The sequence below is a fragment of the Ambystoma mexicanum genome, chromosome 1p (genome assembly GCF_040938575.1).
Source record: "Ambystoma mexicanum isolate Mex_15411 chromosome 1p, UKY_AmexF1_1, whole genome shotgun sequence".
In the NCBI taxonomy this organism is placed as follows: Eukaryota; Metazoa; Chordata; class Amphibia; order Caudata; family Ambystomatidae; genus Ambystoma; species Ambystoma mexicanum.
In genome coordinates this window covers 705,268,683-705,288,258 of record NC_090921.1, presented here as the reverse complement: position 1 = coordinate 705,288,258, position 19,576 = coordinate 705,268,683, and the positions used below count along the sequence as shown (strand labels likewise).

Genomic DNA, 19,576 nt, shown 5'->3' with positions numbered 1-19,576 from the left:
AGTGAGGAACCAGAAGCATCCACCGGCCCCCCCCAGCCCTCCGGACCCAAGGTGAGCGCGCCCCATGTCCTGCATGACTGATTAGTGAGGGACATTTATAGTGATTTTGGGGGGCAGCGCTGCTCACTTTCATTTGTTCTGCATCTGCCACAGCAATGGCTTCTTAATATATGAAGGCATAGGCGCATTTTTAGTTTGGCGCTTCACAAGAAGTCAATGGCGTGTTATTGGCAGAGCAAGGGGTGGGGGAACAAAAGAGAGACTCTTCTTATCAGCAGTGCAAGTGGCTCCAGCGATAATGCGCATAGAAGTAGCCGGGCATTTGACATCACGCCCACGTTCATAAGACTTTTACAAGCTGCGTTTGAACATGCTGTAAAAAGGAGCGGCTGCAAGTCATATTAACACTGAGTAGGAGTTAAAGGCGCAGCTGGATTGACTGTTCATTACCTTCGGCATTACTGGAACGTTACCTGTACTGCAATGACTGGAGGATGCATTTCAAGGCTATCAAAATAAAAGCGGCAGGCATTTATTTTCTATTAGCATTTCCATCTTGTCTGATCGGATCTTCATGAAAGTGTTTCTGCCTTTTGATTTTCTTGAAAGTGTAATGTGCAAACTTAAAATGTTTTGCCTTATGTACATTGCAATTTTTTTTGTGACATTGCCATTTTATTGAGCTGATATTTAAGAGTTGAAAGCAACATGCAATGTACCCATGCAACGTTTCTTTATATTGTAAATGCAAAGGCCATCACATGCTAAAATGTTGTTTGGAAATGAAAATGAAGGCAATTCATCACTTTGGGAATGTGATATATGAAAACATGGGTCACATTTTGCAGGCATTGTGGTGTAGTTTTTATGGTTTGTTATATGGCATTCTATAACATGCTTCTGGGAAAGGAGTTTCCTGTTTTTTGTGCCAATAGCGTTGGCAGGAGTGTTGATTTACAGTGGCCATGTGCTGTGGGTCTCTTTATTGGTGTGAATATAGTTATTGGTGTGTGCCAAACTGTAAGCATGAATGTTACCCAAGGGTGGGCAATTGAATTATTTTTTTGAGCCATATGGTGGCTATGTGCCAATAAGCAGTGTTTTATTATGGTGCCAATGTGTTTTGTTTGGCAAGTGTTTTAGTAATTGCATTGGACCTAAAGTTATGGTGCCAATGTTGGTTATTGGCAAGTTTTAATTGGAAATGGCTATGGCACCAATGTTTTTAGCAGGTTTTAAGTAGTAATGGAATGGAATTAATGCAACCAAAAGAAATGGCAGGTAATAAAATGTATAGTGTAGTTTGCAGTAACTAACCCACAGTTACATATCAACAAAGACTCTGCAGGCATAACATTTTGAACTTTTATTGCGGCGCACCTAATTTTCGGATTATCAAAATTTGTTATGCTGAATTCGTCTTGTTGTTTTTGTGTGGATATTGTGAGTGCCATAGAACTACTGCATTTCTTTGATATGCTCACTTTGACAATGTTTTTATTAACCTAACAATTTTTCCACAGGTATATGTCAAAACTGAACTTTGCAAGCATGATTTTTGGGACTCGCTATGGTGGTGTAACTTAAAACGTTTTATATTCCCAAATTTTTCAAGCTGAATTCGTTCATTAGTTTATTTAACAAACTGTGTAGGTTATTAATAAGTCAGCTGTGTGATTGTGGTTGTGTGAACGTCTGTTTGCCGGTATGAGAGCATGGTTTGCTCATTGTCTAGTAATAGGTTAGTTCCTTGACCTTTAAGCATGCCTATGTTTAATATGCTTAGTTGTGGCGAGCATTCTCTTGTTCAGGTAGTGAACTTACATAGGTTCAAATGTTAATGTGCTCAGTGGTGAGCATTGGTGTTTCAAGGTTAGTAGCTAGGTTACAGACCTGGTTTTATGTTGGCACATTTTTGTGTCAATGTGTTAGTTAGTTAATGATCATTTGGTTGGGTATCAACATTGGTGCTATTTGTCACTGTTAATGTGGTTGGTGCTCAGCAGGATGTTATGTGGAGGCAATTTGTGTCTCTAAATGATATGCATTAGGCAGATAGAGGGTATTAACCCTGTAGCTTCTTTCAAGAAGCTTTTGATGTTGGAGAATGTTGTAACAGGGTTAATGATATGATGTAGGTGGTCAGGTTTGTTTATTAGATTGTGGGCTGGTTCCCTGTAGCTGAGTTCCATAAATGGCCATTATGGTTCTGGCGAGTGTCTTGTAGTGGATTAGCTATTTTTAGCTATATCATGGAATTGGAAGGGAATAGCATATGACTATTAGTGGTTTGCTGGATGGGATATGGAAGGATAGTTTTTTTTAGATATATTGTCCATTTATGACTTTTCCTTCTGTTTCCTTCCTTCATTGTATTGTCATGTAAGGGGGGAGATGTGTTATGTCTTACCTATCCTGGTTCATTAGCTGTTTCCTAAGCATATGTAAGCCTGTGCCTGGAATGCTTGTATTATAGTGTTTCATCTAGAATGTTTTGGTGTGAGTGCCAAGGTTCTCCCTGTTCAGTTGGAAAATGAGCTGAACAGAGGGGGGACCGGTGGATGCTTCCCTCCCTTATGTACTTATCCTGCCTGTAACTTATTACCTGTGACTTATGTACCACAAACCCACTAAAGTCTCTTAACCCAACCTGGCTTCCTGGCTCATCATTGCAACCCCTCAACTTGCGTTGTAACAACATTCAAGGTAGATATCTTGACCCAGTACATGGGCATTGCAGAAAGAGATCAAGAGGAGAGCTTTCTTACCAGCTTGTGGAAGCACAATAGTGAGAGAGAGAGAGAGAGAGAGAGAGAGAGAGAGCAATCGTTGATATATATTTGTATATCAAGCCAGAGATGGCACTTCAAACAGAGATACCCATTTAAGAGCAAGTTCTCGATTCAGTCACCAAGGTTGGGGCCAAAATGTCCTGTAAGGATGGGCAGTGAGGTAGCTATATTTCAGCCAATCAGGGGCACAGCAGAGAAGTCTTTCAAACAAAGCAAAACAACTTACTTCCACACTGAAAACGCTCATGCAAGCTGTGAAGACATTTGAGTTAAGTTAATGTGACAGTGGTGTCTAATCTATAATAGGTAGTGCTTGCACATTATGGCTGGCGGCGCTTCCAATAGTTCCATCATGTAGAGCAGTTCCCTTCTTTAAGCCTATCACGAGTGCTCTCTATGACATCACATAGGCGCGCTTGCAGGAGCAGAGGCCCTTATGTAGGGGCCTGCAGGGCCTCTCTGTCCTTCCTGGCACTAGGCAGCACTCATGAGGCCCATCTCATAGAAGATCCTTGGTGGTTGTCTATTTTGGTGCTTTCTTTGTGACTTCCAACGGATGCACAGAGGCAGTAATCGGGGAGGGAAGTTATCAACTAAGTGCTCTCCCTGAATCCTGTTTACGAGATGAGGTGCTAAGCTGGAGTATGGTGCAGGGTTGAAGGACCAGGTAAATGATGGGTACGTTATTTTTTATTTTTTAAAAGGTTTTGTTTTCATGCATTAATGTATGTGTCTGGGTATGTACATTCATTGGTGCAGAAGGGGGCTTGGAGGAGGTTGCAGGTGGCAGTGGTGCAATTGTGGTGGTAGCAAGAGTAACATGGGGAAAACTGGTGTACAAGAGTAGCATGGGACCGCACTGGTGCCCAGAGAGTGACATGACATTGGTGCAGAACACAGGTATAGAGAGATTTTGGGGTAGAACAAATGTAATTTATTTTAATTTTATTATACGTTTGGTAATCCATTGAGCTGTAACGTTGTTTTGGAATGGTACAGGGCAGCTGTTTATCAGTAGTGGTTACATGCACAAATAAGATGCTTAGATGGAGGCACTGCCGTTATAACATAGCATTTATTACCGGCATACCATTTACAGTAGCAGCAAATAGTTGATATTTACAGCTAGTGGGGAACATGTAGCAATGCTGAGTGTGGGTATGGAACTCTGAAGGAGGTGTACTCTAAATGGGGGTCGTTAAGGTGTAAACTGGGCTGGGTGGTTCAGGGGGGAGACTCCAACATTGTGCTCTTTTTTTTGAAGAGGAAGGCAATACTTTCTTTTCTGAGTTGCATGAGGGTGGCTGTGAGTCTGATGCGGATGGGTAGAGGTTCCCCAGTCGTGGCCATAGACTGAGAGATCTTCTAGTCTGGCCAGGTTCTGATTTCTGGTGATTTGCAGGCCCCCAGAGATAGTGATTTAGGAGGTAGCATACATGGCACCAGCTTTGTATATAATGCCTCTTGATCTGAAGGTGATGAGTGATTGTAGAGGTAGCCATGTGTAGAGGCCTTACCTGATTGCATTTGCTGAAAACTTTGAGACTGGTATAAACATGGATGCAGCTTCTCATACAGTTGGTGCCCGCGTGGTGGTTGGTTGACTGGTTAGCAGGGCATTTAGTCCATCTAGAATACATGGGACAAATAACTATTGGGTGGATTCAAAGCTGGTGTCTGGTAGGGATTGGTTTTCAGCAAAGGGGATAGTTTGTACCCTGTTTGAGCTTTCTTCGCTATGTTTTGAAGGAGAGATGGCTGTTTATGTGGAATCCCAGAGGCTTAGCGAGGGTGTCAGTCGAGGGGCTAGGACCCTGAGATTCATGGCAGACAGTTGTGTCAGGGCTGGGTGTGGGGTGTGTGATGTTGAGGAGCAGGAGTTCTGAATGGTGGGGTGTACTTTGAGATCGGCGCTGGACATCCAGATCTGGATCAGGGCAAGGCTGACCCGGAGTAGGTGGTTGTATTCAGTGGTTGATCATTTCAGGTAGAGATGAGTATCAGCTGTGTATTCGTGGATGTGGATGATGTGGCTTTAGATTGTTTTTAATGCTACATTCCAATTGTATGTATGAAGTATACCTAAACAAATACCCATGGACTTTGATGGGCCGTATGCAATATCATTCAATGACTCTGATATTGGGCTGAACAAGAAGTGTGTACTGTGAGGATGACATCTCTGTAGGAGGCCATGGAAAAGAACATGGGTGCTCAGGGGAAGCCACCAACTAATTGAATGGCCACTCCTTACAAGGGTTATATGAATAATCACTTGGGGTCCCCCACACTGAGGTCCCAGCAAATATATTGTGATGGATAGCCGAGAGGTGTGCATCAGCAGCTTGATGGTGACCACCAAAATAATACACTACTAGATGATGCGAGTGCCTCGTTTCTCCAGCTCCCAGTCAGTGAACCCACTCACTTACAGCGAGAAGCATTCGCTGACATCTCGGAAGTGAGCACAGGTGGAGAAGCATAGGGACGTTTTTACTCGCTGGCTGCAGATGAAGAGTGAATGCAACAGACGACGGCGTGCTAAGCACTAATCGTAATGAAGAAAGCTACCAACTTGAAGGTGGAGCGAGCTGTGGAGACGCCCAGCAGTCATGACTTTATTCAGTGAGGGCAGCTGGTCCATTTGAACCCTCTGCCATAGTGTGCACACAGTTGGTGAACATAGCAAACAGGAAGATATACAACACATGGAAGAAGTGAAAGGGGAACAGAAACACCTGAAGGGGAGCTAGCACCACAACGTCCCGACCAATCCTGTAGTGCAGAGTTAAAAGAAGAGTGTCCAACCAATCACAGACCTTATTGCATCACCTAAGCAGATGATGATGATAATTTTGGTGTTGCATGTAGTGCCCCTGTTATCGGGGATCCAGTTTTAGCATGCTTGGTAATGGGTGTTAGTAATTACCGTTCCTATTGTACACATTGTGGCACTCAATTTGTGACCTAGGAAGGATGAAGGCATGAGTTGGCCCAGAGGAGTATTGAATCCTTGTCTATGTGGCTTCTCCTCAGTGGAAACACACACACTATGTGTAGAGCTATCCTCTCCTGGAAGGAGATACTGCAAAAGGAGGCAGAAAGAGGCCAAAACTGATGTAGATACAACCGTATCACAGAGAGCTGGTGTTAGTGTAGATAATGAGAGGCAAAGTAAGGAGTAGGTGTTTGAGTCAACTAGCACAGCCCCTGAGTAGTATCAGGCAGCAAGGTAGGAATTGGTGCAAGAATCTTGTTGGGGGCTACAGCCCAGTAACCGGCACAAGCAAGCTGTCCTTAGGAAGGAGTGTGATCACCAAGCTAAGGGCTATAACCAAGACACTGGTGGTGAATGAAAAGAATCCACCTGCTGGGGCTTTTAACCGTTTTGGTTTTTCCCCTGTGATGGGATGTATCATATGTGTATGGCTGGTAGGCGTGTGCTGTGTATACATCTACAGAGCCCCACAGGGCACCTACTGATCTGTTGGCAAATAAACAGCTGAAATAAGCATCAAAGTCACAAAAGAAGTATGCTGAGGCATTTTAAACATCGTGAGATTGTCAGTGAACCTATGGATGCCCACAGGGTGAAGAAACACTTGGGTCCTATCATCTAGAGAAGGCAAATGAGCTTGGATTGGAACAGTAGGTCCTCTTAGTAAAGACCCTTGTACCTGGGTTTGTTGGTCCTCCAACCTGACACTGTTAGCCTTCTATTTCCCCCTCTTGTGTTTTCTGGTGCATCCCTCATAATTCCTAAAGATGTTCATGCATACCCTTTTCCCCAGGCCACCAAAGCACTGGGATAAAGTTAACCCTTAAGGGAAGATTGGGAACCTCTCCAAGACCTGTCAAGCCAGGTTTATAAAAACAGAGAACCACCCAGACATTGTTTATTTCTTTTTTCCCCTCCTATTCACACTTCTGTGTAGTAAAAAAAAGTAGGCTACCCGTTTCTGTTGTATAACCTTAAATCCTCTACAAGACATTCATCCAATGCACACCCGGAAAGAGAATAATGCTTTTAAGCCTCAATTTTCTAGCATGCTGTGGGTGTTCTGTTCCTACTCCAATCTGGCTATGCACATACCAAATGTAGGATATCGACAGAATCAAAGAAAGTATGGTCATGTCTAGACAACATCTCTAATACATCTTAACTTCATGACATACCACATGCAAGCGCAGTGTGCCTTCACGCTGCTTGGAGAACCTTTCTGCATGCTGCTCTGTCTTTGATCATTCTGAAGGAGCAGGAAGCCTTTACAAACCACTGTCAATGCTGGGCTTCTATTTGGCTTGAACAGGGATTTTTGCTGTTGCCTTTTTAAAGTGTGTTTTAGGTGTTCCCAATTCTCCTGTAGACTTAATTGTCCAATGCACTTTCCGATGGTGGTGCTGCTCTTGACCCAAGCCTTCTGAAAGCACCACTGCCTGGCTGCAGTCCAGCATGGAAGGATCTGCAGTGCATTGTTTGGTATGCGTTAGGCTTTGAGCTACATAAGTATTACTCAGTGTGCCTTTCAGCAAGCGTGGTATGGGTAGACCTTAAGCTGAATTTCTGCAAATTGGGATCTCCTCTATTTAGATCTGTATGTGAGGAGAAGCACCACCTTTCTATGGAAAAGTGAGTCCTCATGCCCAGATCCCTCTGAATTCTACATTCTGGGTCCATTCTCAATGTAAATACAGTATCCCTCTGCTAAGAACATGTGTGATTTACAGACAAGTACCCACAGTTAAGTGGAACCGTCAGGAATAGAATACAATATTCATGTTTGTCTTCTATTGTTACTTTGTGACGCCAGAGAGATATCGGTTCAGCTATCATGGAGTTCCAAATAGAAGGATGTGTAGCAAGGAGAGTTTGTGCAAGTGAGAACATTGAGTGACACACATACTGTTTAAGAGTCATATCAGGCTGACGTCCTCTCCTTCAATTGCAGGTCTGTTGGTGGCAATCAGCTCCTCTGTGGACAAAGTCATCTCTCATTTCAGCACCACCCGGAACATTGTCCAGAAGGTAAGAGTGTAGGATTCAACAGAGCAAACGGAAAGGCATGGACAATGGAATGAGGTAAACGGAGAAGCAGGGAAGAGTGTGGGAAGAAAGGAAAGACAATAAGGGACTGTTAGGAAAATCCAAGAGCAGGAGGGTAAAGAAGGACAAATATTGCATTATAATGGATCAAAGATGTGGGATATGTAAAGAAATTAGAGAGGGATTGATGCAAGAAGAGGACTATTTGAAAGTATGATGTTGTCATTTCTCGCTCTTTGCTGTCTTTTCTCCTTAGGCATTGCTGGGGGACAGTCGGCTTAGCCCAGAGGTGGGTCATCTGATCCTGAACACACTGTGCCCAGCTCTTTATGCCCTGGTGGGGAACGGATTAAAACCCTTCCAGAAGGATGTGATTGCAGGCAGGAGACGCGCATCCCCCTGGACAGTGGTGGAGGCGTCTGTTAAGCCAGGTATGTCCTGGCATGCAACAGCTGTGTCTGGGAGTATGGTTACCAACATAGCATTCATCCATAGGTCGTTCTAGGTCACCTTCATCGCTAGGTTTTCCAGACATAGGTTTAAACTGATACAACCCCACCAAGACCAAATGTTTATTTTTCAATGGAAACCAGAAGAAATGTTCATGCCTACTTGCTTTAAATTCTGTATGCTTTTCATTTGCTGCATCTGTTACTGGCCGAGGCCTGGAGCAATGACAGTGATATAAAGGAGGCTGCAGAGGGGGCTCCCTGATTGATGTTTCCCAAATGCTGCTATCTAGTGTGTTGTACTGTGTATGAGCATGCAGATACCTTTCTTTCTACCTGCACTAGGCTACGATTACTTTTTGCTATTGGGATGTCTGCATGTGCACACATATAGTGTGGCTATGCCCTGCACCACAGTCGAAATTGATTTTAAATGTGCATTTGTGCATCTGAGCGCACGTGTCATGTGACATTGAAATTGACCAATGTATAGAAGTTTTCACAAGAGATAGTCCTTTTTATGTCCAAATGGTGTTTTATTTCTGTTGTGCGTTTCCTGAAGCAAAAGCCAACATGTAACTTTTAGCTGTATGCTATGTCTTACCCTTTGCTCAGATGCAGAGAGGCACATTTACATGCTAAGATTGTCGGGCTCACAGAGTATCTTTTCTGTAGGAAAGGCTGCCCCTGTTTTTCTTTTTCCTTTGATTGCTTTAGGCCCCATATTTTCACTTTAGCTACAATTCACGTTACCTTTTCCAGTCAACCTCCAAACCATTGCACCAGCCATCCTCTGAACCCTCATTCCTGTCCTGAACGCATATTGCTTTGCACAGCTTTTTAAACTTCATACAGCCTAGTGGTATCTTTGCCATAGGTTTAAGGAAATGTTGGCCTCAACTGTTGTTTTTTTCAGCATTTTAGTGAAACCGTAAAAAAGAAAATGGAACTTACAGAGAAGATGATCATTGGGCTTTTTGAAGTTAATTGAGAGAATTCGAGCCAATTATCATTCTGAAGCTAGTGCTGTGAGGAACCTGAGGGCATCCTCCCATCTACTCCCCCTGGATCTTCCTCTCAGGTGGCCAGGGAAAGTCCATCGCTCTTGGATCCCGACTAGGGGGGTGGATATGGGAGGGAGGATCAACTGGGCGGAAGGACCTTGGGGTGCGGGGAGTGATGTCTTTGGGCGACACATAGTATCCCCCTTTCCCTTGAAGGAAAGAACCCTACGCTCCCTCTGCCTTCATAGGTTATTGTCAACCATTACCGCTTTCATTCACACACACTGTCCCCCAATAATTTCCCTTTAAGACTGGTACGAGGAGGAGGCAACTGAGAGTTATGCACATATCCATTCATTCACACCACTTTGGTACTGGGACGAGGAAGAGGACAATGGAGGAATACCATTGGAATGGTCAGGCATGTCCCACTAATAGATTCAACTCTAGTCAGGCAAAGGACTTACACCTGCAACCTGTTAAAAGACCCACAGGTGTATAAAATGGGAGACCAGCATGAGTACAGAAGAATACCAAAAGGAGAGACAGACGTGGCTGGCAGAGCTGGAGCAGGCTGGAGAGGGGCTGGTGAAAAGGACGCCATGTGTTGCAGAAGGGTGAGATGCTGGGGCCGGGGCGTGCTACAAGAGGGTCGAGACACCCTGTGCCGTGTGTCCACAGCCAGAGCTGTGGGACACTGAGGGTTCCAGACTCCCACAGGCCGCTGCAGCAAGGTTCGAAGGTAGCGAATACCGCTCTCCGAAGCTCCTGAAGAGCACAAGCGAAGCGAGGAGAAGCCGAACAGAAGAAAGAAGACACCCCTGAGTGTGAGAAAGGGAACATTCATACCGTGAGCTCCGGAGCGGGAAAAGGGGTATTTGAAAATGCTGAACCAACTGAAACTTATAATAAGTATGTTTTGAAGACCGAATTGCAGAATTTTGAATACCGAACAAGCTGCAAAGTACTTTTGAAAACGAAACCAGAATTTTTGAAACTGAAGGAAAGTATGAAAAGTATATGAAAATTGAGCATGCATGAAAGCGAAGTGATGAGCCCTTATGAACCAAGTGAAATCAAAGTGAGGAGCACTTATGAACAGAGTGGAAAGCAAGTAATAAGCCTTAATGGATAAGGTGAAAGCAAGGTGGTTGGTGGAAAAGGATGAACACCATGGAGTGAGTTGTGTGACATACATGTTATGGCACAGCCAACAGACTGTCAAGGAGAAACAGAATTGAATGTTGATTAATGACATAGGTTCAGAGAGAGAAAACCTGTGTTGGCAAGAAAGTCCAAAGAGAACAAATAAGTATAACAAAGTGCTACGGGTTGTCTGTTGCGTGACCTGTAATGGGTGTACCGTGTGGTCTGAGAATTGCGCCTAGACCGAGTGACCGTTACTTGGAAAGCGCCAAGGAAAAGCTGAGATACAGAAGTTGTATTGGATAACAAGTGCTGAAGTGATTGAAGAAAAGAACAATCTGTATGAACGATTGCACAGCCTGGATGGTTACAAAGTTAAACTGGAAATTGTTGTTGAAAGCCAAGACATTTCTGATCTGATTGCAGTTTTGAAGGTGGAAGAGCTGACATCTTGGGGAAAGGAACCCCAAGACATTGTGAACTGTGTTGAACTCTTAGGGAAAGGAACTCCGAGGCCTTTTGGGACAGTTTTGAACTTGGGGAAGGGGAAACTGGAAAACAAGCCAGAAGTTGGAAGAAGCTCAGAACCTTATTTGGAACACTGTTTCTTTTGTTGCTGACATCCCTACACATTGTGTATCTTTAGTTGTGAGGGCAAGTACGGGTTTTGGGCACAGATAGACTTTTAAGTTGAACTTAATGACAGAGACTATCATTAGTTTCTTTAGTTAGAGAACTCCGCCCCCCTTGCCCCCCCTTAGCATAGGGCAAGTTAGGCTTTACTCCACCCTGACATAAAAGAAGGACAGCCGAGGGAAGAGGACAGCCAAATGCAGTAGTTACATGCTGTGTAAAGCTGTCTCTGGGAGACCCAAAATCCTCCAGAGGACACAGACATCCAGCCTGATGACAAAAGTAAATCCCTCTATTTAGAAGGCAGGTTTGCAAGGTTCATGTTATAGGACCCAAGGCCCTGTGAGCCGCCCTCAGTTCGAGGACCCACAGAAACCCACACTTCCTCGCCATCCAAACACTTCCAAAGGCCCCCAGGTTTATCCCAATGAGCAGCACAAACACTGGGGAAGCCAGAGACCCTCATCTCCCTTACAGACTCCCCAGCCGTGTCACCACAGTCAGGATGAAATCCAAGATGACCAGTAGCGCTCTTCAAGGTTTAGTTCAGCCACATTCGAGCAAGTCAGTCCAAGGTTATCCCAGAGAGCCTAACCAATGTCAGGGCGGTCTGAAATTAAACACACTGGTGCAGACTAGCTCAGGCTCCCAGTCAGTTTAGAGAGGTAAGACAGATGCTGCTTTGAGAAAGTAGGTTGTGGAAGCCTGGAGCTGTAGGGAGAAGGTGGGAAGATATTGGTGATTACAAGGAGGAGGTTGTAGAAAAGATTGGCGACAAGAGGGTGAGAGTAGAAAAGAGTTTGTGAGACCAGGGGAGGAGAAGGAACAGGAAGATGGGTTTATGTGAGCAGAGGTGGAGAAGGTACAGAAAGGTGGGGTTGTGAGAACAGAGGGAAAATGGAAGTAGAAATTGAGTTTGTTGACCAGAAGGGGATAAGGAACCGTAGGTAGAAGGAGATGATTAAGCAATTTGAGACTGGGTGGAGAGCAAAGATCAGAGGTGGAGCATATCAGGAGGAGGAGGTTGTGATTAGCAGGGAGACTGGTGCTTAAGAATTTCAGGAGGAGGTGGAACATAGGAAGGAGGTTAGCCGAAAAGCATACTTGAGGAAAGAGGGAAAGTGTTCAGAGAAGATGAGACCGGGAGGGAAGCTTGACCGAGGGGAAAAGGTTGAAGTGGGAGAGTAGCCTGACAAAGAAAGATATCGGAGGGGAGAGGATGGACAGAGAGAGAGTGTGATCAGAGAGAAGTATCAAAGAAAAGAGTGAAGAGAGGAGACTGCTGAGAAGGACCACACCAGAGTCAGGAGGTTAGCCAGTTGAAGTAGGAAGGTTTCAGGGGGCCCAGCTGGTCCAGGTAGTTGGTGGAGGTGGGAGGAGAAACGTACAGGTATAGGGAGATTACAATAGGCTCAGAAAGGAGAAGTAGTAGTAAAAAAAAGAGAAGACATCAGCCCAGGTCTTGATAGACGAGGGCCCACTCCCCATTTGCCTTGACCAATCACCAAAAGGTCACCTCCCCATTACAGCTGGCACACCAGAACCTGAACTGGACTTCCTGCTAGTGGAGAAGTTATATACCTATATGTTGCCCTCATCAAAGTGATACAGCAGAGCCTACAGGCCAAGACTGGTCTTGGCAGGGGAGACTAAAGCATGCAGGAAAACATACATCCCAGGATTTAGGCTTTTTGGTTCAGTCTTTGGATTTTCTATTTGGGGAACCTTTTTTGACAGGGTACTGGAACTCCTGGAAAGCCGGCAACACAAGAAAGAGAGAAAGGAGAGGCTGGCTCATAGAGCCTTACACTGAAAAAAGGGCAACCTGGAAAGAAGCGCACTTGGGTGATAAGTAGTTTTGCATACCCTGTCTTTATTACTTTGTCCCATCCTGTACAAGTCCCCTATATAAAAGTATCTTTAATTTGAGTTTTGGGTCTTGGCTGCTTCTTATCCCATTATCACTATGTGACAACTTTTAATTGGAGGTGTTACCACATTGCATATTTAGTATTCGGCCAAATACCAAATAGTTTGTCCACTATTTGTCCAAAGCCGAATTAGAAGTCGAGTAGTTGCTTTATTCAATGAGTGCTGTTACAAACTTGAAAAACACACCTTTTTAATATAGTACTAATTTAAATATGTGTTCCGATGTTTAATTTATTGATCTTCATTTTAGTCCCGCAAAGGGAACTCGTAGTAAGGCGGTAAGGGTTTACCGGTATCGGTGCCCTTACCGGTACCGGTAAACCCTTACCGCCTAACGTGTAATTGAGGCCCATTGTCTTTTGCAATCTGCACTCCATATTTCCCTCTCTGTTGTTACGTTGCATCCAAATGAGAAACAAAGTATTTGGCAGCAGCCGACTATCAAACTAGTCAGTTGCAGCAGCTGGAATTCATCTGAATACTTGCTGAAGTTCAGTACATCCCTACATAAAAAATAATAATAATTGTGAGGATGGCTTATTACAAATTTGGCGGTAATACAGCAGTAATTCTGCCTCAGTAGAATGTCCGTTAACGCTGTGGTGTCGGGCAGAATCACTGCCCTATTACAAGTCTCCATTGGCGTTAATGATAATTCCGTCTGGCGAAATTACTGTCGAAAACTGAGTACACAATGGTAAATCTACCTATATTCGGCGGAATTACTGTCACCGCCTGTTCGGTCAGTGCTAAATCCACCAGCAGAATTACCGCTAGCATCATTTCAAGAAAGGGAAGTACTGCGGTGGTCATCTTTAAAAACACAATCCAATCAAAATCTTCCTGTAGGAGTGCCAACCATCCCCAGAGGAAAGGACAATCATGTCTGCAGGGAAAGGCAAGTCAAAGGTACCGGATATGCGGGTACAGAAAACCTAAATTCAGTGATGAGGAGCTAACAGTTTGAGCAGAGCAGGTGCTGGCCCATTCAGAGGAGATCTCTGGGTCCAGGCCACCCAGCAGCGGAAGAATGCCATCTTGGCAGACATAAGGAACAGGGTGGTGGCTTTAGGCCATATCCCACGGGACACTGATGACATGAAGACGAGGTGGAATGACCTTAAGGCATAAGTCAACCCCAGCTCTCCTATTAATTTAACATTATTCCCTACCCCTTATATACCCTTACCCACTACCCCATATATTTTTTGATGAGTTTAAAAAAAACCCGGTAAAAACGCCATCGAAAAAGACTGTTGATGTAACAATGTTTTACTGTCGGCCACATGACCATACATCAATTAAGAAGGGGAGTGTCACAAAAACACACAAATCCAAGGACACAGTAGAGTCCACTTCCATGGCCACTGGCCACAATACAACCACCTGCTCGGGCCATTATGGTGACTGCTGCTCCACCTGCAACACGGGCGCCCCCCACCACTGCTGGGGACTCAAGAGTACAACACACCCACCAAAGTGCTGACAACATCCAGCCACAGGCCCAGCCCACTGCCACCGTGCAATCTGAGTCTGCCTTCACCAACTCCAGTCCTGCTGGATCACCTCTGAGACACTTCTCACTGGACTCCTCCCCCCTTCACAGCCTCTCACCCATGCGGTCCCCCCACTTGTGTTCTCGCCATGCCCTCCACTTCAAGCACTCGGAGAACACGGATGACCTTGCAGAGCAGGCAGGCTGGGCATCCGGCAATGAGGGTATGGGCTCCCAACCATCTCCTGAACCAGTGCAGTGAGCCACATTATAGGATGTCCTGTGGAGTCACCGGAGGTCAGTATGTGTACTGGGGTAAATCAGTCATGGCCCATGACCTATTCATTGCTTTCTTGGTGATGCGTTATGGGACTTGTAGTTTGCTCATATTACTTCTCATTCCTTCTCCATGTGTGTCACTGTGCTATGTCTTCGTCAGATTGACTACTACTACTTACCCACAAGCCAGGTACGCTGTCCTCTGTGTGTGTCCATGTACGCTGGTAGGGTGCTATACCTCAGTATAACGGCATCATGTGTGGCACTAGGGTATCGGTGCAGCTGTGGCCGATTGTGAGGTTGGCATCACATGTGAAATGGACATTCATAGAATGGAACCATTTGTTGTTCCGGTATGCCTGCTCCATGCCTTTTCTGGGGGGCGGGGACATTAATGCCACATATGTGCAATCCGAAATACCATTTATGGTTCTGGCGGTAATCACGTTGGATCTCGTTGGTAATTCTGCCGGCGGTGATTCCGCCAGTGCTAATTGTGCCAGTGGAAATAACGACCACTCTGTAATTCAGCGTTGTGGTAAAAGTGGCTGTAATTCCGTTACCGCCACTTTTACCTCTTACCACCAAACTCCTAATGATCCCCAATAGTTCTGCTTCAAAAATCTTTATATATCCCGTCTCTTTGCTACTTCAACATCTTATATATGCAACTTTTTTGTAAATACTGGAAAAACACAGCTATGTGGATTTTCTAGGGGGACAAATGTGAAAAGGGTGATCATGGATTCCACATTGTTTTGAAAGCACTGAAAAAACGCCACTGTAATGAAAAAAGTAAACCCTAACCATAGTTCATGTAAGCTCACCCCCACCTAAAGGTAATATTTTTAAGGGCCCTAGCCTCAGAGAGACAGACTGTACCCCATAGGAAAGAAAGAAGAGGTTGTTGCATGATCCTTGTATGATGCTATATACAGGAATCCCTGGCTTCAAAGTGCCTGTGCCAAACTACCAAGCTTAACTTGCACAATACAATAACACTATCCATAATGGCTGGTGATCAGCGCGAGGCATCATTTAGCTTCCCTTCCTCATGCTCCTCAATATGCTTTGGACACATGACACTGCGTGGAGCCTGTTCTGCAAGAATAGTAGCCTAAATGATTTGCCTGCTTCAGATTGAACATTTAAACTCTCCTTTCGTAGGGAAAGTACTGGAGTACTTCATGGAATCATTTTCAATCGTTGAGTATCTGCAGAACCCTACCACGGATTCTGAGGATGACTCTGCCAGCTTGGCCGCTACTCCTCTGCAAACTTTCACTCTTAATATACTATGCAACCACTAGACTGCACATTCTATAATGCATGTTATTGAAGGTCCCTGCGTGTGATTGCGCATATCGCTCTGCTGCACTAAACTGAAAAGGAAGTGGGATTTTAGCCTGTGGATTCACTCCACGTTTCCCTCTTAATTGTGTGGGAAGCCTCCCACTCTTCCATAACTACTGACAGCTCAATGGACACAAAGAATGCCTGTATAAAAGTTCCTTTAGAACCCTCATCAATCTCTTGGTATTCCTTCTCGGCTTTAGTTAGAGTTCCGTGTAGGGCCATGTTCTCCAGCAATATTCACCTATACATTTCTCAGGTCAGGTGGATGAATAGCTTCTGAACTGCAGCTCCAGCCACCTGGTGGTACACCCAACTCAGAAAAAGTCATCTCCCTCTGGATATGTGAGTCTTTGCGTTTATTGTAACCAAGGACAACACTCTGGGGCTTAACATGTTTCAGTAGATTAATATCACTAAGTACAACTTGACGGATGATCGAGTGGATCTCACATTCAGGGGTATCATCCAACGTGACTGGCATAGGAGGCGACACCACCTAGCTATTACTAGATCTTGTCTGCTTAAGGAATTAAAAAATGTGGGCAAGTGAAGCAGGCCATGTTATATTATGTCCCTGTGCTTTTGTACTGCACCAAATCACCACCGTTTTGGTTGCAAAGCACTGCATCTTTGTCTGAGGCACATTGTGCCCTTACCCAGGGTCATCAGACCTTAGTCTGCTGGGAAGAATGCTGTTATAAAAGATTTCTTTTGATGCTTTTCTCCCATACACCTCTCTGGGCCAACCTATCTTTTTGCTATTGTGGGCTTCCTGATCTGACTTTTTGGAGGTCAATAAAGCCCTCTGCTTTACTTCCCTTTCTTTTTGCTCACTTTTGTGGGGAAACTGATTGGTCCTTAAGACTATCAGTACTGGGAGACTATAGGCCTCAGAACAAGTCTGGCGGTCCATAAATAAGGGTGCTGGTAGCAACATACCGACACCTTTTCCGGGCCGCTAGACTACGAGAGGACCGTCCCCTGCAGGCATGGTTTTCACGGAAGTACCGACACCGTTAGCAACGGTGCTGGTGCTTCCTTTTCCCCATTGCCGTGGAGTCCTGTAAGGACTCCACGGGAATGGGGTCTTACAGTTCCCACCGCCTGACAACCCAAGCCATCAGGACTTGAAATATTCTGATGGCACCGGGATATCAGGCGGCAGAAGCAGTGTTACGAGGTCAGCAGTAACCCGCCAGTAGCACCGGCGGGTTACTGCCGACCTCGTAATTAGGACCCATGCCTCCATAAGTGTAATATTTGTATTTTTAAAGCTGCACATATCACCTTGACTTGATGTAGGGTTAGGATACACAGTTATTTAAAGTGTTGCTCTTGTTTTGCTAATTAAAGCATAACTGTTTCTCAAGGTAAAGTGTTGGCGTTATGTTAGCAGAACCCCCAATAGTGAATGCATGTATGTATGTGATAGTAAGTGTTATAATATTTACCTGAAAGTTTAATTGCTTAGAGTGCATTCCAAACGCCTATTACATAATTGTACCTTTTTGTACATCTGTTTAACAGGAATTATTGAAGTGCTATGTGCGTGTCTCATTGTAGCTCTAGACCACTCTCCCACTCTCAAACGTGCTGTTCTGCTACTCTATCTTACTGGGTTTGGCTAGATATCAGTGTCTTTCCTGTTTGCCAAAATAGGTTCTCCTCTCGGAATCTACTCCAGGGCTGATTCTGAAAATCCATCTTAAAAAATACCATGAGCCATGGAAGAGGGAGGGAAAGTGGCAAAGGAGTTTGCAGACACAAGGGAGGGGGTTAGGGGAGGCTAAATGCTTGTGTTAGTATGGCTGCGAATTCAACCATTATTTATGGACTATCTTCTAGGGAGGGATACAGAAGAGGATGTGTTGAGCAAATATACCCACTGGGATACCAAGGCAGTCTTGAAGTTTTGTAAGGTGGAGATTCAGTAATTTTGTGTCCGTGAGCATACCAATCCTGGTAAATATGTAGGTTTCAAATACCTACAGTGCCAGTTTATAGCACCGTAAGTAAATTGATGAATAATAATTCAAGGGCACCGGGCCCACTCAAAAGGCACCCTAATCCCAGACATGAATCTTATCGATTTACAAAAGACAAGAGAGTGGGATGGACAGAAGTAATAAAGCCAATATGTCATGTCCGGCTCTACAGTTTTCAGTATAGCACTTCATATCACCTAATAACACCAAGGAGCAGGGTGGGAATATGTTCTGACTGCAAGTGAACAATGTATGCACCAGCGTACCCAAAGAGCAGCATTAAAGGACCCTTCACATCTGGGCTTCCTCTATCAATACTGCAGTTTCACCTACATCTTTCTCCTTGAACAAATGTATTAGGAAAACATAGAATGGATGACTCCGTCTACCAAAGTAGAAGCACTGGTTTGTAGGGAATTGCTTGGTTGTATATATATTTATTTACTTTTATTTATTTATTTGAATTTATAAAGCGCACAAAGTGGCGCTGTTACAGCAGTGCTTACTTAGTTACAAAGAAATTAGTCCCGGGCACTTGATGCACAATTAAAATAGGCTAATAACTGAGTGCAATCAGCAATTGAACAATACACAGATCATACAAAATACTGACTAGAGTACCCGCAAAGGTATCAGGAATTTGCTTTCAACTTGTAATGCTTAGTAATGCCTGATGAGCGAATTCACTCCCAACCACCAGGTAAATAGCCCCTGAGCTGGCACTGAGCTAAATAAATCCTAGGCAGACTTTACTGATACCAATTACACCCTTTCTAAATGGTGAACTTTGCAGACAATCATTTTATTGTGCCCCAATGTGGAGAAAAGGCTTTGGGGTGCAACATAAACCCTGGTATTTTTACAATTTGGCATGAATAATGAAGAGTTGCTTTTGAGATTGTGACAAAGTCCCCTGCCTGACTCCGGAGACCTCTAGTGGGAGCATGAAGGCCCGGAGGTGGAATAAGGAGGATCCCTGGTTATCCCCACTTAGCCCTCGTCATAGGACAGGAGAAAGTCACAGGAAACATAATGGGATCACAGGCCCTTTAAATTAACCTATATAGGAGCCAGGTACATCTCATAACTGACGAAATGATAGCACCCCACCTTCCCTCGCACCCAATACAAACCGTAGATTTGCCATTTTTGCTGACCAAGCAGCTCTTTTTTTCCTTTAAGGCAGTGAGGTTCAAGAAAAGAAAGACACCATGGTGATGGGTTCAATTTCCCTTGCTTTGGTAGATGTGAGAAACCTGAAGGTGTCTCACGCGCTAGCCTTCTGATCTGTCATCCAGGACACAGCCATTGCTTTTGGATCAGTTACTGGGGGTGGACCAGTGCGGGAGGATCACCTGGATGAGGGGTCATCAGAGAGTGGAGCTGGGGACACCAGAAGGTGAGACGATGTATCTCCTTCCTTGTATCACCTTTTCTCCAGGAACTCAACCCCCCCACCCC

General features: G+C 44.6%; 1 protein-coding gene across 2 annotated transcripts in view; it reads left to right on the top strand.

The window, feature by feature from the left end:
* Positions 1 to 19,576, top strand: part of RUSC1 (RUN and SH3 domain containing 1) — a 382,086-nt gene that overhangs the window by 194,025 nt on the left and 168,485 nt on the right. For both annotated transcript variants that reach the window (XM_069650039.1, XM_069650043.1), the window contains 2 exons: positions 7,742 to 7,818; positions 8,093 to 8,267. In XM_069650039.1, the coding sequence (XP_069506140.1) occupies positions 7,742 to 7,818; positions 8,093 to 8,267 (252 nt within the window). The remainder of the gene's footprint in view (positions 1 to 7,741; positions 7,819 to 8,092; positions 8,268 to 19,576) is intronic.